The 22,805-nt window shown below is 43.7% G+C and overlaps 1 protein-coding gene across 2 annotated transcripts; it reads left to right on the top strand.

Moving 5' to 3' along the window:
• The first annotated feature begins 6,369 nt into the window (after positions 1-6,369).
• PRXL2C (peroxiredoxin like 2C) lies at positions 6,370-21,766 on the top strand. Of its 2 annotated transcripts, XM_002820003.6 has the most exons (6): positions 6,370-6,641; positions 6,952-7,020; positions 10,080-10,133; positions 10,297-10,402; positions 15,768-15,899; positions 19,920-21,766. In XM_002820003.6, the coding sequence occupies exons 1-6, from the start codon at positions 6,450-6,452 to the stop codon at positions 20,045-20,047; spliced, it is 681 nt and encodes a 226-aa protein (XP_002820049.3). In that variant the 5' UTR covers positions 6,370-6,449; the 3' UTR covers positions 20,048-21,766. The 2 variants fall into 2 exon arrangements, with proteins under 2 accessions (XP_002820049.3, XP_054376281.2); XM_054520306.2 differs by lacking the exon at positions 15,768-15,899 and having other exon boundaries at positions 6,397-6,641.
• Positions 21,767-22,805: the final 1,039 nt, after the last annotated feature.

Genomic DNA, 22,805 nt, shown 5'->3' with positions numbered 1-22,805 from the left:
ATGGTGGCTCATGCCTGTAATCCCAGCACTTTGGGAGACGAAGGCAGGCAGATCACCTGAGGTCAGGAGTTTGAGACCAGCCTGACCAACATGGAGAAACCTCGTCTCTACTAAAAATACAAAATTAGGGCCGGGGGCGGTGGCTCACGCCTGTAATCCCAGCGCTCTGGGAGGCCAAGGCAGGTGGATCACGAGGTCAGGAGATCGAGACCATTCTCGCTAACACGGTGAAACTCCGTCTCTACTAAAAATTACAAAAAATTAGCCAGGCATGGTGGCAGGCACCTGTAGTCCCAGCTACTCGGGAGGCTGAGAATGGCGTGAACCCGGGAGGCAGAGCTTGCAGTGAGCCAAGATCGCACCACTGTACTCCAGCCTGGGCGACAGAGTGAGACTCCATCTCCAAAAAAAAAAATTAGCTGGGCCTGGTGGCGTGTGCCTGTAATCCCAGCTACTCAGGAGGCTGAGGCAGGAGAATCTCTTGAACCTGGGAGGTGGAGGTTGCAGTGAGCCGAGATCGCACCATTGCACTCCAGCCTGGGCAACAAGAGTGAAACTCCATCTCAAAAAAAAAAGTGAAGGGGAGGGGAGGGGAGGGAAAGGGAGGGGAGGGGAGGGAAGGGAAGGGAGTTCAGTTACAGCACCAGCTAGGTGACCATACCTTGCAGGGCTGAGGCAAGGCTCCCCAAGAAGCCGTGTATTCTCTAAATCAGTGTCCGATACATGATACTGTTTCTCTGACAGACAGGATTTACAGGTGCAGGAATCCAGGGGTAGAAATGAGAGTTGCACTACACAATATTTGCAAAGCTTTCGCTTCCTGTTCCCATGACCTCATGCTCTGCTGGTCTACAAGTCTTAGTTCTGAAGGGAGGAATGCTTCCACCAGGTCACACCACAATGACTTCATTGAACTGGACAACAAGACAACCACCCAACCACTGCAGGCTCTGCATGCCTCTGAGTCAACAGGTAAAGAAGGGAGCTACTCTACTGCCTGGGATGATTTTTTCCTGATTACAAAGGGTCATTGGATTTCACAATAGAGGTAAGGAAAAATATGTCTGGGATGCAGGACATCCCTTGGGGTGTCTCTTAGAACTAACACTCCCTCTGATTAAAGTCAATGGAAAACTACAACAACCCAATCCAGGCAGGACTATGAATGGCTCAGCCCCTTCAGGAATGAAGGTTTGGGTCATCCCACCAGGCAAAAAAACCACACAACCAGCTGAAGTGCTTGCTGTGGACAAGGGAATATGGAATGGATAATAGAGGAAGGTATTTATAAATATCAGATATAATAAACACATGACCAATTGTTTAAATGAGAATGGTAGTTGCTGTGAATATTTCTTCTTTATTTTCTTGTGAATATGTTTATGTGTGTGTGCATGTGTGCGTAAAATCTTTTCTTTCTTCTTTAGCCCCTTATATACTGTAGGATGTATTAAACTTTACACCAGAGTATTTAAATACTCTTAACTTTTTTATCACGGTATTTAAGTTATAGGATATTAAGAAGAGCGAAGATCATCCAAAGATTCTGCATCCTTTTCTGCGGGAAAAGTTAATGCGTTTTTCAGTTTTTTTTTTTTTTTTTTTTTTTGAGACAGAGTCTTGCTCTGTCACCCAGGCTGGAGTGCAGTGGCATATCTCGGCTCACTCTCACTGCAACCTCCACCTGCCAGGTTTAAGCAATTCTCCTTCCTCAGCCTCCCAAGTAGCTGAGATTACAGGCGCCTGCCACCACACTCGGCTAGTTTTTGTATTTTTACTAAAGACGGGGTTTCGCCATGTTGGCCAGATTGGTCTCAATCTCCTGCCCTCTGGTGATCCACCCACCTCGGCCTCCCAGAGTGCTGTGATTACAGGCATGAGCCACTGCGCCCGGCCATTGCATTTTCAGTTCTATGCCAGATAGTTGTATCCTGTTAGGCAGAAGTATGACTTTGTTATTATCTTTATAAGGAGATCAAGTGTAGTTTTATGGGATGTGTATGGGTGCCAAGTTGACAAGAGATAGACTGGTGATTAATTTTATGTGTTAACTTGACTAGGACATGATATCCAGTCATTTGTTAAATACTAGTCTAAGTGTTGTTATAAAGGTATTTTTTAGATGTCATTAACATTGAAATCAGTAGACTTTGAGTAAAGCAGATTACCCTCCATAATGTGGGTGAGTTTCATCCAATCAGAGAAGGCTTAAGCAAAGACAGGTTTCCTGAAAAAGAAGCACTTCTCAAAACTGCAAGATGATTCCACCCTCTTGCTATGCAAAATTAGGACTCAAGACTGCAACATCAATACTTACCTTCATTTCCAGCCTGCTCACCTGCCCTACACATTTCAGATGTGCCAGCCCCCACAATCACTAGTAAGTTTCTTAAAATAAATTTGCTCTCGGCTGGGCACGGTGGTTCACACCTGTAATCCCAGCACTTTGGGAGGCCGAGGGGGGTGGATCACCTGGGGTCGGGAGTTCAAGATCAGCCTGGCCAACAATGGAGAAACTCTGTCTCTACTAAAAATACAAAATCAGCTGGGTGTGGTGGCACATGCCTGTAATCCCAGCTACTTGGGAGGCTGAGGTAGAAGAATCACTTGAACCTGGGAGGTGGAGGTTGCAGTGAGCTGAGATTGTGCTATTGCACTCCAGCCTGGGCAACAAGAGCAAAACACCGTCTCAAAAAATAAATAAATAAATAAATTCACATACTCTCTCCATTTTATATATATGTATAAAATGTCTCTATATATAGACAGATATATACATACACATATATAGATCTATATATCTATAGACAGATATATACATCTATATATCGATATATAGATGTATATATCTCTCTATAGAGAGAGATATATAGATATATATGGTCTGGTTCTCTTCTGGAGATCCCTAATACAACACTCAAAAAATTAATGAATTGTACACCCACATACACAGTAGCTTTATTCATAATAGCCAAAGGATAGACACAACCCACATGTCCATCAACAGATGAATGGATAAAGAAAATGCGGTAGATACATTCAATGGAATATTATTCAGGCTTAAAAAGGAAGGAAATCCTGACACGTGCTGCAACAAGGATGAACCTTGAAGAGATTGTGCCAAGTGAAGTAAGTTAATCACAAATGGACAAATACTGTATGATTCCAGTTACACAAGATAACTAGAGTTATCAAACTCATAGAGATAAAAAGTAGAATGGTGGTTGCCAGGTGTTAGGTAGAGCAGGGAATGGGCAGTTAGTGTTTAATGGTTATGGAGTTACGGTTTGAGATGATGAAAAAGTTCTGGAGATGGATGATGGAGCAGGCTGCACAACAGTGTGAATGTACTTAATGCTAATGAATTACACATTTAAAAATGGTTAAAGTGGGAAATTTTATGTCATGTATATTTTACCACAAAAGGGGGAAATATTTTTTAAAATAAACAAATTAAGAAAAACTGTACACACTGTTTGTATTATCCCCTCAGAGCTGTATTCTTGGCAGTTGAATCTCTAGTTGGACTTGTCAGAAGATATTTTGGAGGAGGCTTTCTTGGGCAACACAGTAGTTACACTGGCAACTCTACACACATGTAGTGCTGTCTCTGTATTTTTCAGTGTGTGTTCTTTGATTTATTTTAAACCATGGACATATGAAGTTACACCACCAAATATTAGCAGGTCATTCCTAAATAATAACAGAATGGAAACAGTAATAGTTTACATTTACTTTTCCTTAATCATAGTATCTAAAGGTGCTGTATTAGTCTGGGTCCAATAATGAAATTTAAACCACACTGTAGGTTAAACAGGGAAAGTTTAATATAATGAATGAGTAAACTCTGATCAGGTGACATGCACCTGTAGTCTCAGCTACTCAGGAGGCTGAGGCAGGAGGAATGCTTGAGGCCAAGAGTATGAGACTGTAGTGTGCTATAATCATAGCACCTGTGAATAGCCACTGGACTCCAGCCTGGAAAACATAGTAAGACCTCATATCTGAAAAAACAACAACTCTGATTAAAGTGTGTCTAGAAAATATAAGGAACCTATGGCTAAGGACAAATACTCAAAGAAGACAAACTTGAAAGGGACCCCTTCCCCAAATCTGGGTTTCAGATCTGACTGGAGCAGGTATAGTTCAGCCTACTGGATAGCTACTGTGTAGAAGTTTGATGGCTTGCCCAGGCTGGATCTGGTATACAGTCAAGGGGAAGGCAGAAAGGAACCCACTAGAATGCAGGCAGGGCATAGGTCATCAGCAAGCAGTGGCATGAGAGCAGAGGGAATGCTGATGGGTACAGGTGAGCCAACGGCTCTACAGAGAGCGGTGGCTTGATGGGAACAGGTGAGGAACTGGGGGTAGAGGTGAGGAATTGGGCTGCTAGTAGAGTTAGGAGTGCTTTCAAGTTCCAGTTTTCACATCAAGTGAGGTGCTAGGTTGTTGCTAGAACAGCCAATAGTTGCAGTGTTGCCAAGGAAGTGTGTATCCTGGTAAAGTGCCAGAGGCAGAGCTCCACCCACTACCCTCAGGGGGCTATTTGAAATCCCCTTCCTCCTGCAATGTCCTGCCAACACTGTCTATTGAAAATGCTTAATATATTGTCCATTGCAAAGGTTAGATGCTTAGAGGAAATCTGTCCATTGTCACAGAGTATATAGTGAAGGGTTAATTTGGAGCTGAGAAGCAATAAGTTGATAACTGTCACAGGCACTTCATCTCTCAGTGTCTCATTCAGTCATGTACTGATGTTCCCTAGACAATACCTTCTAATTTCTGCATTTCTGCATGGCTACTATTCCTCCTACAAAACTATTTTTTGATGATGTCTGAGTTCATCACTCTGCAAAAACTCAGTCATGTGGCTCTTTGTATTTGAAAATGAAATTGTCTAACCTGTAATTTATTTCACATGAAATATGACACTGAAAGCAGTAATGTCAAAGAAAATTTTTCATTCGTTGATATCAGCAATTAATTAGAGCTGCCAAAATACCACCATTCTTATCTGTATATCAATTTCTGCTTACCAAAACACTGCTTACAATAAATTTGGTGACATCTGGCAAACTGCCTGTTGCGACTGCTATTCATCAGCCTGCACTTTGGTCATGCATTTATTTCCAAAAACTCATAAAGCTCCTGGCCAGGCCCAGTGGCTCATGCCTGTAACCCCAGGACTTTGGGAGGCCAAGGCAAGAGGATTGCTTGAGCCCAGGAGTTCAAAACCAGCCTGGGCAACATAGGGAGACCCTTGTCTCTACAAAAACAAATCTAAAAAAAATTTGCCAGGCATGGTGGTGCATGCCTGTGATCACAGCTATTTGGGAGGCTGAGGCAGGAGGACTGCTTGAGCCCAGGAGGTGGAGGCTGCAGTGAGCCATGATTGTGCCAATGCACTCCAGCCTGGGCGACAGAGCGACACCGTGTCTCAGAAAGAAACTATCTTGACTTAGAAACAGATCTATGCTTAAAATTTTCTAAACACACTGCAGAGCTTCTCAAACAGAGCACTTAATGTGTGCTCAATAAAGTATAAAATATTAACACAGGTGAAAGCCAGAGGATGCAGCATCAGCCTTTCCTGCACTTTGTGGCAGAGTCACATCAGTCACATAGACCTGCCTAGCACTCCACCCCGGAAATATTCTTCAACTCAACAAAGGCCATAGATAAAGGATGTACTTTCTGAACCCCAAATCCATACACAAGAGTGAGTAAACTTATGAAGACAAAGAGCCTGAATGTTATCTGGTCCTGCTCTGGAAATCTTGGACACACGGTTAGCACCCATGAGAAACCCCAGAGAAAGACGAACCTCTAAATCCAGGGCCAGTTTGGTCTCACAAAGGCTGAGATTCCTAGATTTCCCTATGCCTGCCTACCCACCCCAGGAGAAACTGAATTGGAAGTGTGGGATTTCTACAAAACAGCTGCTAAGCCATCTAACTTCATCATCCTCATCCCACCCAGCTCACCTTTTATTTATTTTTATTATTATTATTTTTTTAAACGGAGATGGCGTTGCCCTCTGTTACCTACCCAGGCTGGTCTCGAACTCCTGGCCTCAAGTGATTTTCCCGCCTCGGCCTCCCAAGTCGCTAGGATTACAGGCCCGGCCTGTGTGTTTACAAAACGTGGGCCCGGCCAGTTCTCGAATAGGTGAGAACATCCGCTCAGGTGGCTATGGAGGGCGCGGGCGGCTTTCTTCCTCAATAACGCTTGCTCGCTCTGGACGGACCTTACTTTCTCTCTCTGTCCCCTACCCTGAGAGCTGAGTCAGAACCGCCCGCGGGGTTCACTCCCAGGCCCGCGCCGCGGAGACCGTGACTTGCCAGGCCCCACCTCTGCACGCCCCGCCCCGCCCACCGCGCCCAGCCTCTGCGCGCCCCGCCCCGCTCCGCGCTGGCAGAGCGGACCCAGGCCCTCCGCTGCCCCGCGTCATGGCCGCGCCCGCCCCGGTCACGCGGCAGGTTAGCGGCGGCGCCGCCCTGGTCCCGGCCCCAAGCGGCCCCGACAGCGGGCAGCCCCTGGCGGCCGCCGTGGCCGAGCTGCCGGTGCTGGACGCCCGCGGGCAGCGGGTACCGTTCGGCGCGTTGTTCCGGGAGCGCCGCGCCGTGGTGGTGTTCGTGCGGGTGAGCGGGCGGCGGGGCTGGAAGGGAAGCGTGGCCCAGGGTCCCGGGCAGGCTGCCGGGATGCGAGCCGCGCCTCCTGCTTCTTAGGACGGAAACGGGAAGGCAGCCTGCCCAGCCGCGGCCGCTTCCCAACTAGGGCGGGGCAGGGCGAGGGCGAGGCCCGCTTCCCACGCGCCGGGCGCCCGAGCCGCCGGTCCTGGCCCTGCAGGCGTCGCCTTTGCTCGCGTCACGCACGGCGAAGTACAGGGATCCTTCGGGGCCCGAGGGTGCTGCTTTACTAACTTGCCCTTTCTGCCGTTTTGGCTTTCAGCATTTCCTGTGTTACATCTGCAAGGAATACGTAGAGGATCTGGCCAAAATCCCCAAGAGTTTCTTACAAGTGAGTTTCCGAGCGTGGGCGGCCCAGTGCCCGCTTCTGCCGACCTTGCGAGCGGGGCGGGGGAGGACGCGGCTCCAGCGCGACACTTGCTGCCCAGATTGCCCCTCCCCGCAGCTCTCTCCACCCTCGCCCCTCCAAAAGGAGTGAGACGTCAGAGATCTATTTCTGCCCTGACTCGCTGGGTGCTGCCTGGTGGTAAACGTACTAACAATTGTGGTGTTGCCTGGTAACCTAGTGCCTGTTCTCAAATGTTGACTGATAATGCCCTAAAACAAATGCTGGAAATGATTATTTTCTTCCCTTTATTTTTTGTTACACTTCAAATAGCTGCTCATTATGGGAAAATACTAATATATCGTAAAGGTGCAAATGTTTATGTTAATAGGCTGCAAGTTCCATGTCCCTAGGACTGCCACATACTTGTTTTTCTTGAGGCACAGATAGGTTTGTGCCCAAGTGAGCTTTTTGAGGGAAGGCATTGAGCAGCCTTTATAAAACATGTTTTTTCAGCAGACCTTATCAATCAGGATGTGAAAAAATAACATTGATTAAATAACTGTGCGGCCGGGCGCGGTGGCTCACGCCTGTAATCCCAGGACTTCGGGAGGCCAAGGCGGGCGGATCACGAGGTCAGGAGATCGAGACCATCCTGGCTAACACGGTGAAACCCTGACTCTACTAAAAATACCAAAAATTAGCCAGGCGTGGTGGCGGGCGCCTGTAGTCCCAGCTACTCGGGAGGCTGAGGCAGGAGAATGGCGTGAACCCGGGAGGCGGAGGTTGCAGTAAGCCGAAATCGCACCACTGTACTCCAGCCTGGGCGACAGAGTGAGATTCCGTCTCAAAAAGAAAAAAAAAAAAAACAAAACTGTGCTACAGAGTTTTTAAAAAAGAATGTCTTTGGGGAGAATATAGAGAATTATTGACTATATCATTTTGAAAACAATGTTTTGACTGTTCCTCTGCGTATCCTTTTATTCTCTTTTTAAAAATTGACATATATAATTGTATGTGTTTATGGGATACAGTGTAATATTTTCATAGGCATTTACGTTGTGGAATGATTAAATCGAGATAATATATCCATCATGTCAGATAGTGATTTTAGTTATTTTTTTGGGATGACAAGGTGTAAAAACTAGTCTTTTAGCAATTTTGAAGTGTACATTGTTAACTGTAGTCACCATGCTGTGCAACAGATCTCTAAAAGTTATTCCTCTTGTTTAACTGAAACTTTGTACCCTTTGATCATCTCCCTTTTCCTTATCCCTGAGTAACCAGTCTCTGGTAACCATCATTACAGTCTACTTTTTTCGTTTCCATAGGTAAGTGAGATCATGCGGTGTTTTTCTTCCTGTGCCTGGCTTATTTCACTTACATGATGTCCTCCAGGTGCATCCAGTGTTGTCGCAAATAACAGAAAAATGTCTTTTTTATGACCAAATGTGATACCGCATTTTTTTTTTTCTTTTTGAGATGGAGTCTCGCTCTGTCGCCCAGGCTGGAGTGCAGTGGCGCGATCTCAGCTCACTGCAAGCTCCGCCTCCCGGGTTCACGCCATTCTCCTGCCTCAGCCTCCTGAGTAGCTGGGACTACAGGCGCCCGCCACCACGCCTGGCTAATTTTTTGTATTTTTAGTGGAGACGGGGTTTCACCGTGTTAGCCAGGATGGTCTCGATCTCCTGACCTCGTGATCCACCCGCCTTGGCCTCCCAAAGTGCTGGGATTACAGGCGTGAGCCACCGCGCCCGGCTGCTACCGCATTTTCTTCATATTTATCCATTGTTGAACACTGAGGTTGCTTCTATATCTTGGTATTGTGAATTATGCTGTAATAAAACATGAGAGTGCAGGTATCTCTTCAACATACTGATTTCATTTCCTTTGGATAAATGCCCAGTAGTGGGATTGCTGGATCATATTATAGTTCTATTTTTAATTTTTTTTAGTAACTTCCAGACTATTTTCCATAATGGCTGTACTAATTTACATTCCTAACAACAGTGTACAAAAGTTCCTTTTTCTCCACATCCTCACCAACACTTAACATTGCATCTTACTGATAGCCGTTTAACAAGTGTGAGGTTATATCATTGTAGTTTTAATTTGTATTTCCCTGATGAGTAGTGATTTTGAGCATCTTTTCATGTATCTCTTGGCCATTTGTATGTCTTTTGAGAACTATTCGTATCTTTGGCCTTTTTTTTGGTTTTGGTTTTGGTTTTGTTTTTGTTTTTGTTTTTTTTTGAGGCGGAGTCTCATTCTGCCCCCCAGGCTGCAGAGCAGTGGCACAATCTCCGCTGACTACAACCTTCGCCTCCTAGGTTCAAGTGATTCTCCTTCCTCAGCCTCCAGAGTAGCTGGGATTACAGGCACATGCCACCACACCCAGCTAATTTTTGTATTTTTAGTAGAGATGGGGTTTCGCCATGTTAGTCAGGCTGGTCTCGATTTCCTGACCTCAGGTGATCCACCTGACTTGGCCTCTCAAAGTGCTGGGATTACAGGCGTAAGCCACCATGCTCAGCCCTTTGTCCATTTTTTAATCAGGCTATGTTGTTTTCTTGCAAAGTTGTTTGAATTTCTTTTACACTTTGGATATTTGCCCCTTATCAGATGTATAGTTTGCAGATATCTTCTCTCAATCTGTGAGTTGTCTCTTCTCTGTTGATTGTTTCCTTGGCTGTGCAGAAGCTTTTTAGTTTGATATAGTCCCATTTGTCTATTTTTGCTTTTGTTGCCTGTATTTTTGAGGTCATATTCTAGAAATCATTGTTTACACCCATGTCATGTAGCAGTTTTGTAGTTTTCCTCTAGTAGTTTTGTAGTTTTAGGTCTTATGTATAAGTCTGGAAATTCCTACTTAGCAAAAGAAGCATCTGAATTAATATTTTACCATACATATCTTTGCATTAACTCACACAATTTTGCTGTTTATTCCATTCCTCTAGAAGCCTATAGGTGGCATTAGAATGAAACAGAAGAGTTGGGTTAAGGGATGTTGTATAAAACATGCATAATTTCTAATGACATATACATGTCCTTTTTTTTCTCCTAAGGAAGCAAATGTCACCCTTATAGTGATTGGACAGTCATCCTACCATCATATTGAGGTAAATATCTAGTACATTGGGAGACTAATGAATAAAATCTGTTTCAGACATAAAAATGACATTATTTAAACCACTAAATGCAGGCTAAATTGACTGAAGTTAGAGTATCATTACTTTTCTCTCATTTGTTCTTGTAAAAATTCCAACCATTCTCTCTTTTCAGCCTTTTTGCAAACTGACTGGATATTCTCATGAAATCTATGTCGATCCTGAGAGAGAAATTTATAAAAGATTGGGAATGAAAAGAGGTGAAGAAATTGCCTCCTCAGGTAAGACATAACATGTCTCAAATACAAAACACTGGTGGTGTATTTTCATATTTGTGTATATATGCATAGGGAAACATGGTCAATTCATAAATCAGGCTTTTTTTTTTTTTTTTTGAGATGGAGTCTCACTCTGTTGCTGGGGCAGGAGTGCAGTGGTGTGATCTCGGCTCACTGCAGCCTCTACCTCCTGGGTTCAAATGATTCTCCTGCTTCAGCCTCCTAAGTAGCTAGGATTACAGGCGCCTGCCACTACGCCCAGCTAATTTTTCGTATTTTTAGTAGAGACAGGGTTTCACCATGTTTGCCAGGCTGGTCTCGAACTCCTGACCTGTCTCAGCCTCCCAAAGTGCTGGGATTATAGGCATGAGCCACTGCACCCGGCCTCAGGCTGCTTTTTATTCTAATAAGTGGTCCAGATACACCAGGCTCCAGAAGATTCATTTTCTGGGTGTAATGAGATGGAAGGCTGTTAGCAAAGCACTATTCAGTGGAAATAAGTTGCAGAAGTGTTTTCAATGTGGTTCCATTTTTGTGAAAACAAAAAGGATTTTCATAAAGATCGTGTATGCACGCGCGCGCACATGATGAAATAGGTTTTAAAAGATATGGTAGTGTTTACCTCAAGAAGGGGAGTGAGAAAATTGGCTTTTGTATTTTTCACAAGTATATTTTACTTTTGTAATTAAACGAAAAGTAGTACTAAGTTCACATAATTTTATACCTCAGTACCGTGGCTTTAATACCCCATCTCCTTTAATTGAGGAAATCCCACTTATCATTTGAAATCACCCAACTGAAAGGGGCTCTGAATCACTCTTCAAGCAGAGGTCATTGCTTCTCTGTTGCTTTCACAGCACACTGCACTTCATTATATACTCTATTATGGCACTTAAGGGGACCAGAGAGTATAGTTAGTTGAAGAGTTTCATGTTTATTCATCTTTACATTATCTGTGTTCTCTGCCCTTGCCACAGTTCCTTGTAATTAATAGAGCTTAGAAAACTTGAGTTGTACTGCTTATGTGTGTTTCTGAAATGCCAGATAAGAGAACTCAATTCAAACAAAAATCAATAATTTTGAATAAATATTATCAACCTCTTATTTGATACCCACACTGTGTTGGATGCTCCCAGGAGGACAGTGATAAAATACATAGTCCCCACCATGCAGACTCATCATCTACTCTGGGAGACAGGCACAAACAGCTAATTACAATACCATCTAAGGGCCAGTGATGGAGGGAGGCATTCCTGACTAGAAATACCTTTGTCAGCAATTTAAGTGGAGTAGGATCTGGGAGGGCTTCTCAGAGATGAGGTCTCAGCTCACTCTGAAAGGAGTTAGCTGGGTGAAGTGAGGGTGGGAAAGGGTGCTCTAGACAGAAAGTAGCGTGTGCAAAAGCACAAAGGCATGAGAAAACATGACTCCTTCAGAAAAATACAGGTCCCTGCCTCTGGCCAGAGTGTAAGACCCAGTTAGGGGAATTGGTGTGAGCCAAGGGATAAGTTACAGCCAGTTCATGTTGAGCCTGGGGTAATGTGCCAAGGAGTTTGGATTTATTATGAAGTGGCTGGGGAATTATACAAGTGTTTGAAGCAGAGAAGTGAGACAGTCATATAACCCATGTGGAGCAGGGATTGGAGCTGGCCAAACCAGAGCCAGTGATATTTGTGACAGGGTTGTAGGGCAGACATAAGCTAGAAAGAAATGGCAAGGCCTCAAGAGGGGATAGAGAGGAGGGGATGGGTCTGGGAGTTGTTTGTGAGGCAGAGTTGTATGATCCCTTTATTGATGGGTTTTTTGTTTTTTTTTTTTTCTTTTTTTGAGACAGAGTTTCACTCTTGTTGTCCAGGCTAGAGTGCAATGGTACGATCTGGGCTCACTGCAACCTCTGCCTCCGGGGTTCAAGCGATTCTCCTGCCTCAGCCTCCTGGGTAGCTGGGATTACAGGCATGCACCACCATGCCCTGCTAATTTTGTATTTTTAGTAGAGACGGGGTTTCTCCATGTTGGTCAGGCTGGTCTCGAACTCCTGACCTCAGGTGATCCACCTGCCTCGGCCTCCCAAAGTGCTGGGGTTACAGGCATGAGCCACCGCGCCCAGCTCCTTTATAGATGTTTTTAAAGAAAAAGACCTAAACTTGATCAGAACTAATGATGAGCTGGCGTAAACATAGAGTCTGCTTGTTTCTCTCTCTTTAGTATAGGAAATCATAGCAGTACAGATTATGAACCTTACTTTTTGGTACACAGTTTTCATGTGCTGTAGCAGAGTTTCAACATGTGTAAGGTCTGTTTAATTATTTAGCACTTTAGGGCTGGGCGCGGTGGCTCACGCTTATAATCCCAACACTTTGGGAGGCCAAGGCGGGCGGATCACCTGAAGTCAGGAGTTCATGACCAGCCTGACCAACATGGAGAAACCCCGTCTCTACTAAAAATATTAAATTAGCCTGGTGTGGTGGTGCACATCTGTAATCCCAGCTACTTGGGAGACTGAGGCAGAAGAATTGCTTGACCCTGGAAGGCAGAGGTTGTGGTGAGCCAAGATTGTGCCATTGCACTCTAGCCTGGGCAACAAGAGCGAAACTCCGTCTCAAAAAAAAAAAAATTTAGCACTTTAGATATAAACTGTGAGTTGCACTTCAGTAACACCTCACTATTCATTGTCACAATAAAGATATGGAATTGCAAAGTAAATAGATGAATACTAAGTTGAATATATGCTTGTAATTTTAAGAGAGGGTGTATTCAAATCTTCACTACTTCAGCCTGTGTTGAAGGACTGCATTGCCAAACAAAATATTAGGTTCTCATAAAATAATTTTTTTAAGGTTTCTCCTTAAAAAAAACATAAAGCATAAATCTCAAAATCAGTCTCAGAATAGTCTTACTTGAAAACTAAGGCACTAAAAATATATTATACAATTATAATTTAAAATTAATGGTGCCTATTTTATAAAGATGAAGAATAAGAAAATGAAGCCATTACATACAAGGGAGTACTGGGTTGTAGAAGACTGAAAAACAGGAGTTTGACACAAAAGAATTAAATTCAAACTGGCAAAACTAGATTGTGCTTGACAACAAAGATTACTAGGTTATGGAATCTCAAGTTGAATTTCTAAAATTTCTGAAATATTAATTGACCCCTTCTTTGGACATAAGAAGAGAGTTTGGGCTGGGTGTGGTGGCTCACACCTGCATTCCTAGCACTTTGGGAGGCCAAGGTGGGAGGACTTCTTGAGTGTAGGAGTTCGAGACCAGCCTGAGCAACATGGCCAGACCCTGTCTCTACAAAAAAATACAAAAATTAGCTGGGTATGGTGCGTGCCTGTACTCCCTGCTATGCGGGAGGCTGAGGCGGGAGAATCGATTGGAGCCTGGGAGGTTGAGGCTGCAGTGAGCCATGATCGTGCCACTGCACTCCAGCCTGGGTGACGGATTGACACCCTGTCTCAAAATTTTTTTTTGAATTTTAAAAAATAAGGAGAGAGTTTGGATTTCTGAGCATTTATTTCACATATAGAATCCTATAGGATAGTAAAATTCAAGGCCAGGCACGGTGGCTCACACTTGTAATCCCAGCACTTTGGGAGGCGGAGGTGGGAGGATCACTTGAGGCCAGGAATTTGAGACCAGCCTGGGCAACAAAGTGAGACCCCATCTCAACAACAACAAAAAGTTTTAAATTAGCCAGCATTGGTGGCGTGAACCAGTGGTCGCAGCTACTTAGGAAGCTGACAGGGGAGGATCGCTCAAGCCCAGGAGTCTGAGGCTGCAGTGAGCTATGATTGTGCCACTGCACTCCAGCCTGAGCAACAGAGCATGACCCTGTCTCTTAAAAAACAAAGTAAAACTTAATCTTTTACTCAAGTCTCTATGCTAGTGAGCTTGTATTTGTTTCTTGGTAAGATAAATGCTCATTATAATGTAAACATGAAAGAAATCAAAGAGTTGAAGAGATTAAGAGAAATAATAGGTATTTGGAAATATTAGGAAATTAGGCAGGCCAAAGGCTTGCATAGTCATTAAAATAAAAAGTTAAAAGTAAGACATAAATGGCAAGGATAGGAGAAAAATTAATTACAAGGAGAATAAAGAGACTGAGTTTCTTTGCTCCAATGAAGTGGAAATTAAGTATTAGCCACTGTGATAACAGAAATAGAAAACTGACAGCCAAGGAGAAGTGAAGAGGTAGCTGCAGTGGCTGTTGTCACAGCTAAGCCCCCATGTCTCAGTAGCATGACATGGTAGGAGGTTATTTCTTTTTATCTTAAATTTCAAGAACGGGACCGGCTGCGGTGGCTCATGCCTGTAATCCCAGCACTTTGGGAGGCCGAGGCGGGCGGATCACCTGAGGTCAGGAGTTTGAGACCAGCCTGACCAACATGGAGAAACCCCGTCTGTACTAAAAATAGAAAACTAGCCGGGCATGGTGGCACATGCGTGTAATCCCAGCCACTTGGGAGGCTGAGGCAGGAGAATCGCTTGAATCCAGATGGCGGAGGTTGCAGTGAGCCAAGATCGCACCATTGCACTCCAGCCTGGGCAACGAGAGTGAAACTCCGTCTCAAAAAAAAAAAAAATTTCAAGAATGGTTTTTCTATTTGGATGCCTTTCCTCTTGAGCAGCAGTTCCAGGATCCAGGCACCTTCCATCTTGTGCCAAATGCCACCTTCAACCCAAGCCTTCCAAGAATGTAGAAGGAACATGAGAATCACTTGTGGGAGGAGCTTGGCCTGGAAGCAGCACAGATCATTTCATTCATTGTTTATAACATAGTCACATGCCTTGCCTAACTGCAACTAAGACTGGAAAATATACTTCAGCTGTGGGCCCAGAAAGAGGAAACAGGTTTTGACCAACACGTAGTAGTCTGTGTCACAATGTCTCTTGAAAAGGACTGTAGCTGCCTATTAATAAGTGAGACTGTTGTAAACAGAGTATAAATGGGGAATTAAAATGGAAAGCACTGCTAATTTGAGAAGTCTATAGTTGACATTTTTCTGTGGCGGAAAACGATGTGGGTCCATCATCACGTTTTCCTTTAAAGCGGTAGTTCTTAACTGGGACATTTACTCCTCTCTCCCTTGGGAGACATTTGGCATTGTCTGAAGACATTTTTGGTTTTTACAACTTGGTAAACGGTGCCACTGGTATTTAGTGGGTATAGAAGGCAAGGATGTTGCAAAACACCGTATATTACACAGGACAAAGAATGATCTGAGCCAAAATGTTGATGGTAAAAGATTGAGAAACCATTCTTTGAAGGAAGAAACAGAATGTTTTCTAGAAATACATTATCTTCTTACTATCAAATTGAATATAAAATGACATCTAAAGACAATTTTCGACATTTCAGGACAGAGCCCCCACGTAAAATCAAATCTACTCTCAGGAAGCCTTCGGAGCCTGTGGCGGGCAGTGACTGGCCCTCTCTTTGATTTTCAAGGAGACCCAGCTCAGCAAGGTGGAACCCTCATTTTAGGTCCAGGTAAGCATCAAAGCCCAGGTTCAGCAGTAGACGTCTTGTGCTTTTTACAAGTTCAGAGGACGCCATTTTCTTTTCTTTTCTTTTTTTTTTCTTTTCCGAGACGGAGTCTCACTCTGTCGCCCAGGCTGGAGTGCAGTGGCGCAATCTCCGCTCACTGCAAGCTCCGCCTCCCGGGTTCACGCCATTCTCCTGCCTCGGCCTCCCGAGTAAGTAGGACTACAGGTGCCCGCCACCAGGCCCGGCTAATTTTTTGTATTTTTAGTAGAGACGCGGTTTCACTGTGTTAGCCAGGATGGTCTCGATCTCCTGACCTCGTGATCCACCCACCTTGGCCTCCCAAAGTGCTGGGATTACAGGCGTGAGCCACCGCACCCGGCCCAGAGGCCACCATTTTCTTCATAAAGCAGACACCCTGTACAAATGGACATCTTGGCATTACAGTCAGGATGCTGTGCTTTTGTAGGGGGGCATCTTTTGTTTTCAAAGGCTTCTGTGTATTTTGATGTTTATGTATTTGATGAGCATGCCCATCATCCCATGCCTGGATGATTTCCCACAGTCACCTGTGGGCTGGCGATCTGTATATGGCTGTCACACTCTGCTATTTAGGAATGTTCAGTGGAGATGAACATTTCCAAATAGGGGAAAATCGTCACATGCTTTTTTTTTATTTTCAAGAAAAGAATCTGGCCAGGTGCGGTGGCTTACGCCTGTAATCCCAGCACTTTCGGAGGCCGAGGCGGGCAGATCACAAGTTCAGGAGATCGAGACCATCCTGGCTAACACGGTGAAACCCCGTCTCTACTAAAAATACAAAAAAAATTAGCCGGACGTGGTGGCGGGTGCCTGTAGTCTCAGCTACTCGGGAGGCTGAGGCAGGAGACTGGCGTGAACCCGGGAGGCGGAGCTTGCAGTGCGCCGAGGTCACACCACTGCACTCCAGCCTGGGTGAGAGAGTGAGACTCTGTCTCACAAAAAGAAAAAAAAAAAGAATCCATGTAGTTATTTATACCTAACAAAAAGAATCCATGTAATGATTTATACCTAACAAAACTAGGAGACTTACTCAGTGTCAGCAAGTAAATCAGTGCTAGGGACAGCTCATCCCATAAGATTGGGATTGAGGACGGGCACGGTGGCTCACACCTATAATACCAGCATTTTGGGAGGCTGAGACTGGTGGATCACTTGAGGCCAGGAGTTTGAGACCAGCCTGGCCAACTTGGTGAAACCCCATCTCTACTAAAAGTACAAAAAATTAGCCGGGCATGGTGGTGCATGCTTGTAATCCCACCTGCTTGGGAGGCTAAGGCAGGAGAATCACTTGAACCTGGGAGGCGGAGGTTGCAGTGAGCCGAGATCGTGCCACTGCACTCCAGCCTGGGTGACAAGAAGGAAACTCCCTCTCAAAAAATAAAAAAGAATGGGATTGAGGTCCAACTATAAGCCACACACTGTTAACAACTTTATTGATGGGTGTGGACCACCTGAGATTGCTTTGGCTCGTCTCTGCTAAGTGTTTGAACAGATGTATTTGAATAGATGTAAGGATTGTGGACATCTAAGTGTATTGTAACTGATTAGATCTCTACTGTGTTCCAGCATTGCAGCAAAGGACAAACACCCATATCAGACAGGGTCCAAAAGCCTAAATCACTATGTTGTAAGATCATCTTTTTGTTTTTTCTTCGTCTTTAAAACTGTCTGCTTAATGAGCATAGCTTATAAAAGTTATACAAGTAATATTTACTTTAATAAATAACTTTTTTTTTTTTTTTTTTTTGAGACGGAGCCTTGCTCTGTCACCAGACTGGAGTGCAGTGGTGTGATCTTGGCTCACTACAACCTCCGCCTCCCGGGATCAAGTGATTTTCCTGCCTCAGTCTCCCTAGTAGCTGGGACTGCAGGCGCCTGCCACCACACCCAGCTAATTTTTGTATTTTTAGTAGAGGTGAGGTTTCACCAGGTTGGCCAGAATGGTCTCAATTACTTGACCTCGTGATCTGCCCACCTCTGCCTCCCAAAGTGCTGGGATTACAGGTGTGAGCCACCACACCCAGCCAATACCATATTTTTTAGAAGGAGGGTTTTGACTGAGTAATATGACTTTTGGGCTTTTTGCAGCTGGAACATTGTAGCCAAAATCTCCCTTTCCCTCCCTCTCATGAATTTATAACAGATTCATTATAAAAAGAAGCCCTGATTAATGAGAATGAATCCTTTGCATTAGCCCAGAATGACATTAGCCATATTTCTGAACAACTTATTTCCATCCTCAGACCCAAAAGGAGATGTTTTTGAGTCCCTTATCTCCATGTCTCTGAGTCATTTGTCCACATCTTCTGTTGTGTAAGAATAAAGAGTACATGGGTTGGGCACGGTGGCTCACACCTGTAATCCCAACACTTTGGGAGCCCAAGGCGGGCAGATCACAAGATTGGGAGATCGAGACAATCCTGACTAATACGGTGAAGCCCCATCTCTACTAAAAATACAAAAAATTAGCTGGGTATGGTGGCATGCACCTGTAGTCCCAGCTACTAGGGAGGCTGAGGCAGGAGAATCGCTTGAACCTGGGAAGTGGAGGTTGCAGTGAGCCAAAATCAAACCACTGCACTACAGCCTGGGCGAAAGACCGAGACGCTGTCCCAAAAAATAAATAAGTAAAGAAGAAAGAGCACATGGAGAGCATCATTTGTGTGCCAACTTGGGACCATACAGTCATCCCTCAGCATCCATGGCAGATTGGTTCCTGGACCTGCAGTGGATCCCAGAATCTGAGATGCTCAAGTGTCTCACATAAAATGCTGTAGTATTTGGATCTAACCTATGCACATCCTCCCCTGCACTTTAAATCATCTCTGGTTTACTTATAATACCAAATGCAATGTAAATAGTTGTTGTACTATACTATTTAGGGAATAATGACCAGGAAAAAAAAGTCTGTACATATTCAGCAGATATGCAGCTATCTTTTTTTCCCTGAATATTTTCAATCCGTGGTTTGTTGAATGAGGATGCGGAACCCATGGATGCAGAAGGCCAGCTGTGCTTAGAAAACATGCCTCATGGCCGGGCGCAGTGGCTCACACCTGTAATCCCAGCACTTTGGGAGGCCGAGGTGGGCGGATCACAACATCAGGAGATCAAGACCATCCTGGCCAACCTGGTGAAACCCCGTCTGTACTCAAAATACAAAAATTAGCTGGGCATGGTGGTGCAAGCCTGTAGTCCCAGCTACTCGGGAGGCTGAGGCAAGAGAATCGCTTGAACCCAGGAGGTGGAGGTTGCAGTGAGCCGAGATCGTGCCAGTGCACTCCAGCCTGGCGACAAAGCGAGACTCCGTCTCAAAAAAAAAAAAGAAAACATGCCTCATATACTTAATCTAATGGTTTAAGTTAAAATTCTGGTCTTGAGTTCAAGAATCAAACAGAAACTAGATTGTAAATTTATGATTATAAATTATAAAATCTGTATTTGAACAGATGTAAGGATTGTGAACATCTAAGTGTGTTGTAACTGATTGTCTTTTAAGGCCTTATTTTAGAGCCTCTTTTGGGCTATGGTTATAATACAGATAGCCTGTTAAATCAGTATTTGGGAGTGGATTTTTTGAAGTGAGTGATTTATTTCCTTATTATATTTATTTTATTATTAGATTTAAGAAACAGATGTGATTTTCCAGCTTGATATCTATGTGAGTTCCGTATTCTGCCCGTCTGACAGGACATTTTATTTAATTATATTTAATAAAACCTAACAGAAGGTTATAATTTAAAAATCTTTCCCCTTGGATCTCATAAAACATCAAGTATCGCTCTTATTTAACCATAATCCTTGTCATACTTTATTACGATGATTAAAAATTATTATGGCATTATATAGAGAATATAATGCACTCCAGGTAATTAATTTTTCCCTTTGGACTAATTAAAGGTTGAAAAGCTTCCTTGATTTTAGCAAGCAGTAAATCTGATGAATAATACTATGCCTCAGCCTTTTATTCTTATTCTCTTCTAGGTAACAACATCCATTTTATACACCGCGATAGGAATAGGTTGGATCACAAACCTATCAACTCTGTTTTACAGCTTGTAGGAGTTCAGCATGTGAACTTTACAAACGGACCTTCAGTTATCCATGTGTGACTTAAAATGCACTCAGTCACTTTCAACTGGACCTTCTGGAATGTGACCTTCAATGCCTAGGTGTAATATCCTCGTGCAGTGTCTAACCTGCTGTCCCTTCCCAGCCTTTGAGGAGTTAGGAAAGCATAAAGGGGGCTTGAACCAGTTGAATTGCATGCTGGGAAGCATCAGTTGTCAAAATGTGTTATATACTTCCATTTTATAGCTTTTAACATTTTATACAAAGTAACAAAAATGAATATATAAAATATAACTTTAAAAGCTATAAAATCATAAATACTCTAAATTATTATACATTATGGTATATTCAGTCAATGAAAGATTTTTTTGGCAATATAAATTCTGACGAAGAATATATAAAGGGACGGGAGAGCAACACAAGACCATTGTATTCAGTGAAGAAGGCAAAATATCAAACCTGTCAACAATGTAACTGCATTTTTATATGTATATATTTGTATTTTTGTATGCTTAGGAAAAAGACAGGAAATAAAACACCAAAATGTTGCCAGTAGGTATCTCTGTGTTAAGATTACAGTGTTATTATTTTCTTTTCTGTACTTTTCTGTATTTCCCAACTGTTATATAATAAGCATGATTAATATTATAGGGCCAGGAAAAGGTCTTTAAACATTATAGGACAATTTTATGCCACATAACAACCTTCACAAAAGAGCAAAATTATATAAGCTATAGTCTACTTTTCCATCGTAATTGCTTTACTCAGAGGAAGTGTGGCAATCCGAACATTTCACATATAGCCAGTGTCCACAGCACCTTCTGAAACTACATACTTGCTATCCGTTTCACTAGGATTTTGGGGGGTTGGGGGAGCTATAGAGAAAAAAAAATTGTTTTAGATATTTAAGATATGGTTGGTGTGCTTTTTGAAAGGGAACTATAATAATTTTTTTTTTTTTTTTGAGACGGAGTCTCACTCTCTTGCCCAGGCTGGAGTGCAGTGGCATGATCTCGGCTCACTGAAAGTTCCGCCTCGTGGGTTCACGCCATTCTCCTGCCTCAGCCTCCCAAGTAGCTGGGGCTACAGGCACCCACCACCACGCCCGGCTAATTTTTTGTATTTTTAGTAGAGATGGAGTTTCACCGTGTTATAACAGCCAGGATGGTCTTGACCTCCTGACCTCGTGATCCGCCCACCTCGGCCTCCCAGTGTGCTAGGATTACAGGCATGAGCCACCGTGCCTGGCTTTTTTTTTTTTTTTTTTTTTTGAGTTGCAGTCTTGCTCTGTTGCCCAGGCTGGAGTGCAGTGGCTCAATCTCAGCTCACTGCAACTTCCACCTCAGCCTCCCAAGTAGCTGGGATTACAGGCATGTGCCACCATGCCTGGCTAATTTTCTGTTTTTTAGTAGAGATGGAGTTTCTTCATGTTGGTCAGGCTGGTCTTGAACTCCCAACCTCAGGTGATCCGCCTGCCTCAGCCTCCCAAAGTGCTGGAATTATAGGCGTGAGCCACCGCGCCCCGCCTATTTTCCTAGAATCTTAATATGTTTAGTTGGGAAGTGTCCCAGAAATCCTGATGAAAAGTATAGCAAAATCAGAATTTTGGTAATGATTAGCAAGTACAATACTGCTTTGAACTCAGTACTTTTATATGAAGCATATAAAGTTACAAAAAAACTAATGTATTCAAATATTTGAATATATCTTCATGTTTGTATAATGTTTTTATTCAATAAAAATGAAATTTCTCATTTAAACTATTTTGTGATTTTTTTACATACTAAAGGTGACCTTTGCTGATTTTAGACAATACTGCTGAATCACAAGCTTATACAAAAATTATACACAGTTGACCCTTGAACAACATAGGTTCAAACTACACGGGCCCAGTTATATGTAGATTTTTTTTTCAATTAAAGTTATACCAAGTGTGGGCCGGGTGTGGTGGCTCACGCCTGTAATCCCAGCACTTTGGGAGGCCGAGGCTGGCGGATCACGAGGTCAGGAGATGGAGACCATCCTGGCTAAGGCGGTGAAACCCCCGTCTCTACTAAAAATGCAAAAAATTAGCGGGACGTGGTGGCGGGCGCCTGTAATCCCAGCTGCTCCGGAGGCTGAGGCAGGAGAATGGCGTGAACCCGTGAAGCCGGGAGGCGGAGCTTGCAGTGAGCCGAGATCGTGCCACTGCACTCCAGCCTGGGCGACAGTTATACCAAGTGTGCCTGGCTTCCCTGCCACTTCTTCCGCCTCTGCCTCACCTGAGACAGCAAAACCAACCCCTCCTCCTCTTCCTCCTCCTGCTCCTCCTGCTGCTCCTGCTCCTTAGCCTACTCCGGGTGAAGATGAGACTGAAGACCTTTTTTTTTCCTTTCTCAGCACATCGTGTCCACTACCGAGAAGGAATTACAAGGCATATGAAAGGACAAAAAACAATTTGAAAAGACAGAACGAGCACTAGAACCAGATTCAGATATTGCAAGAATGTTGGAATTAATCAGACCAATTTTTTTTAAAACTATGATTAATGTGCTAAAGGCTTTAAAGGAGAAAGACAACATCCAAGAACAAATGAGTAATGTAAGCAAAGAGACGGACATTCTAAGAATCAAAAGAAATGCTAGAAGTTAACAACATTGGAATAGAAATGAAGAATGCCTTTGATGGGATTATTAGTAGACTGGATGTGGCTGAGGAAATAATCTCTGAGCTTGAGGATACGACACTAGAAACTGAAAAGCAAAGGCAAAAAATACAAAATCCAAGAACTGAGAGACAACTACAAAAGACATAACATGA

The sequence above is a fragment of the Pongo abelii genome, chromosome 13 (assembly GCF_028885655.2).
Source record: "Pongo abelii isolate AG06213 chromosome 13, NHGRI_mPonAbe1-v2.0_pri, whole genome shotgun sequence".
NCBI classification, from domain to species: domain Eukaryota; kingdom Metazoa; phylum Chordata; class Mammalia; order Primates; family Hominidae; genus Pongo; species Pongo abelii.
The sequence above is the reverse complement of the archived record's forward strand: the minus strand, read 5'-3'. Positions and strand labels throughout refer to the sequence as shown.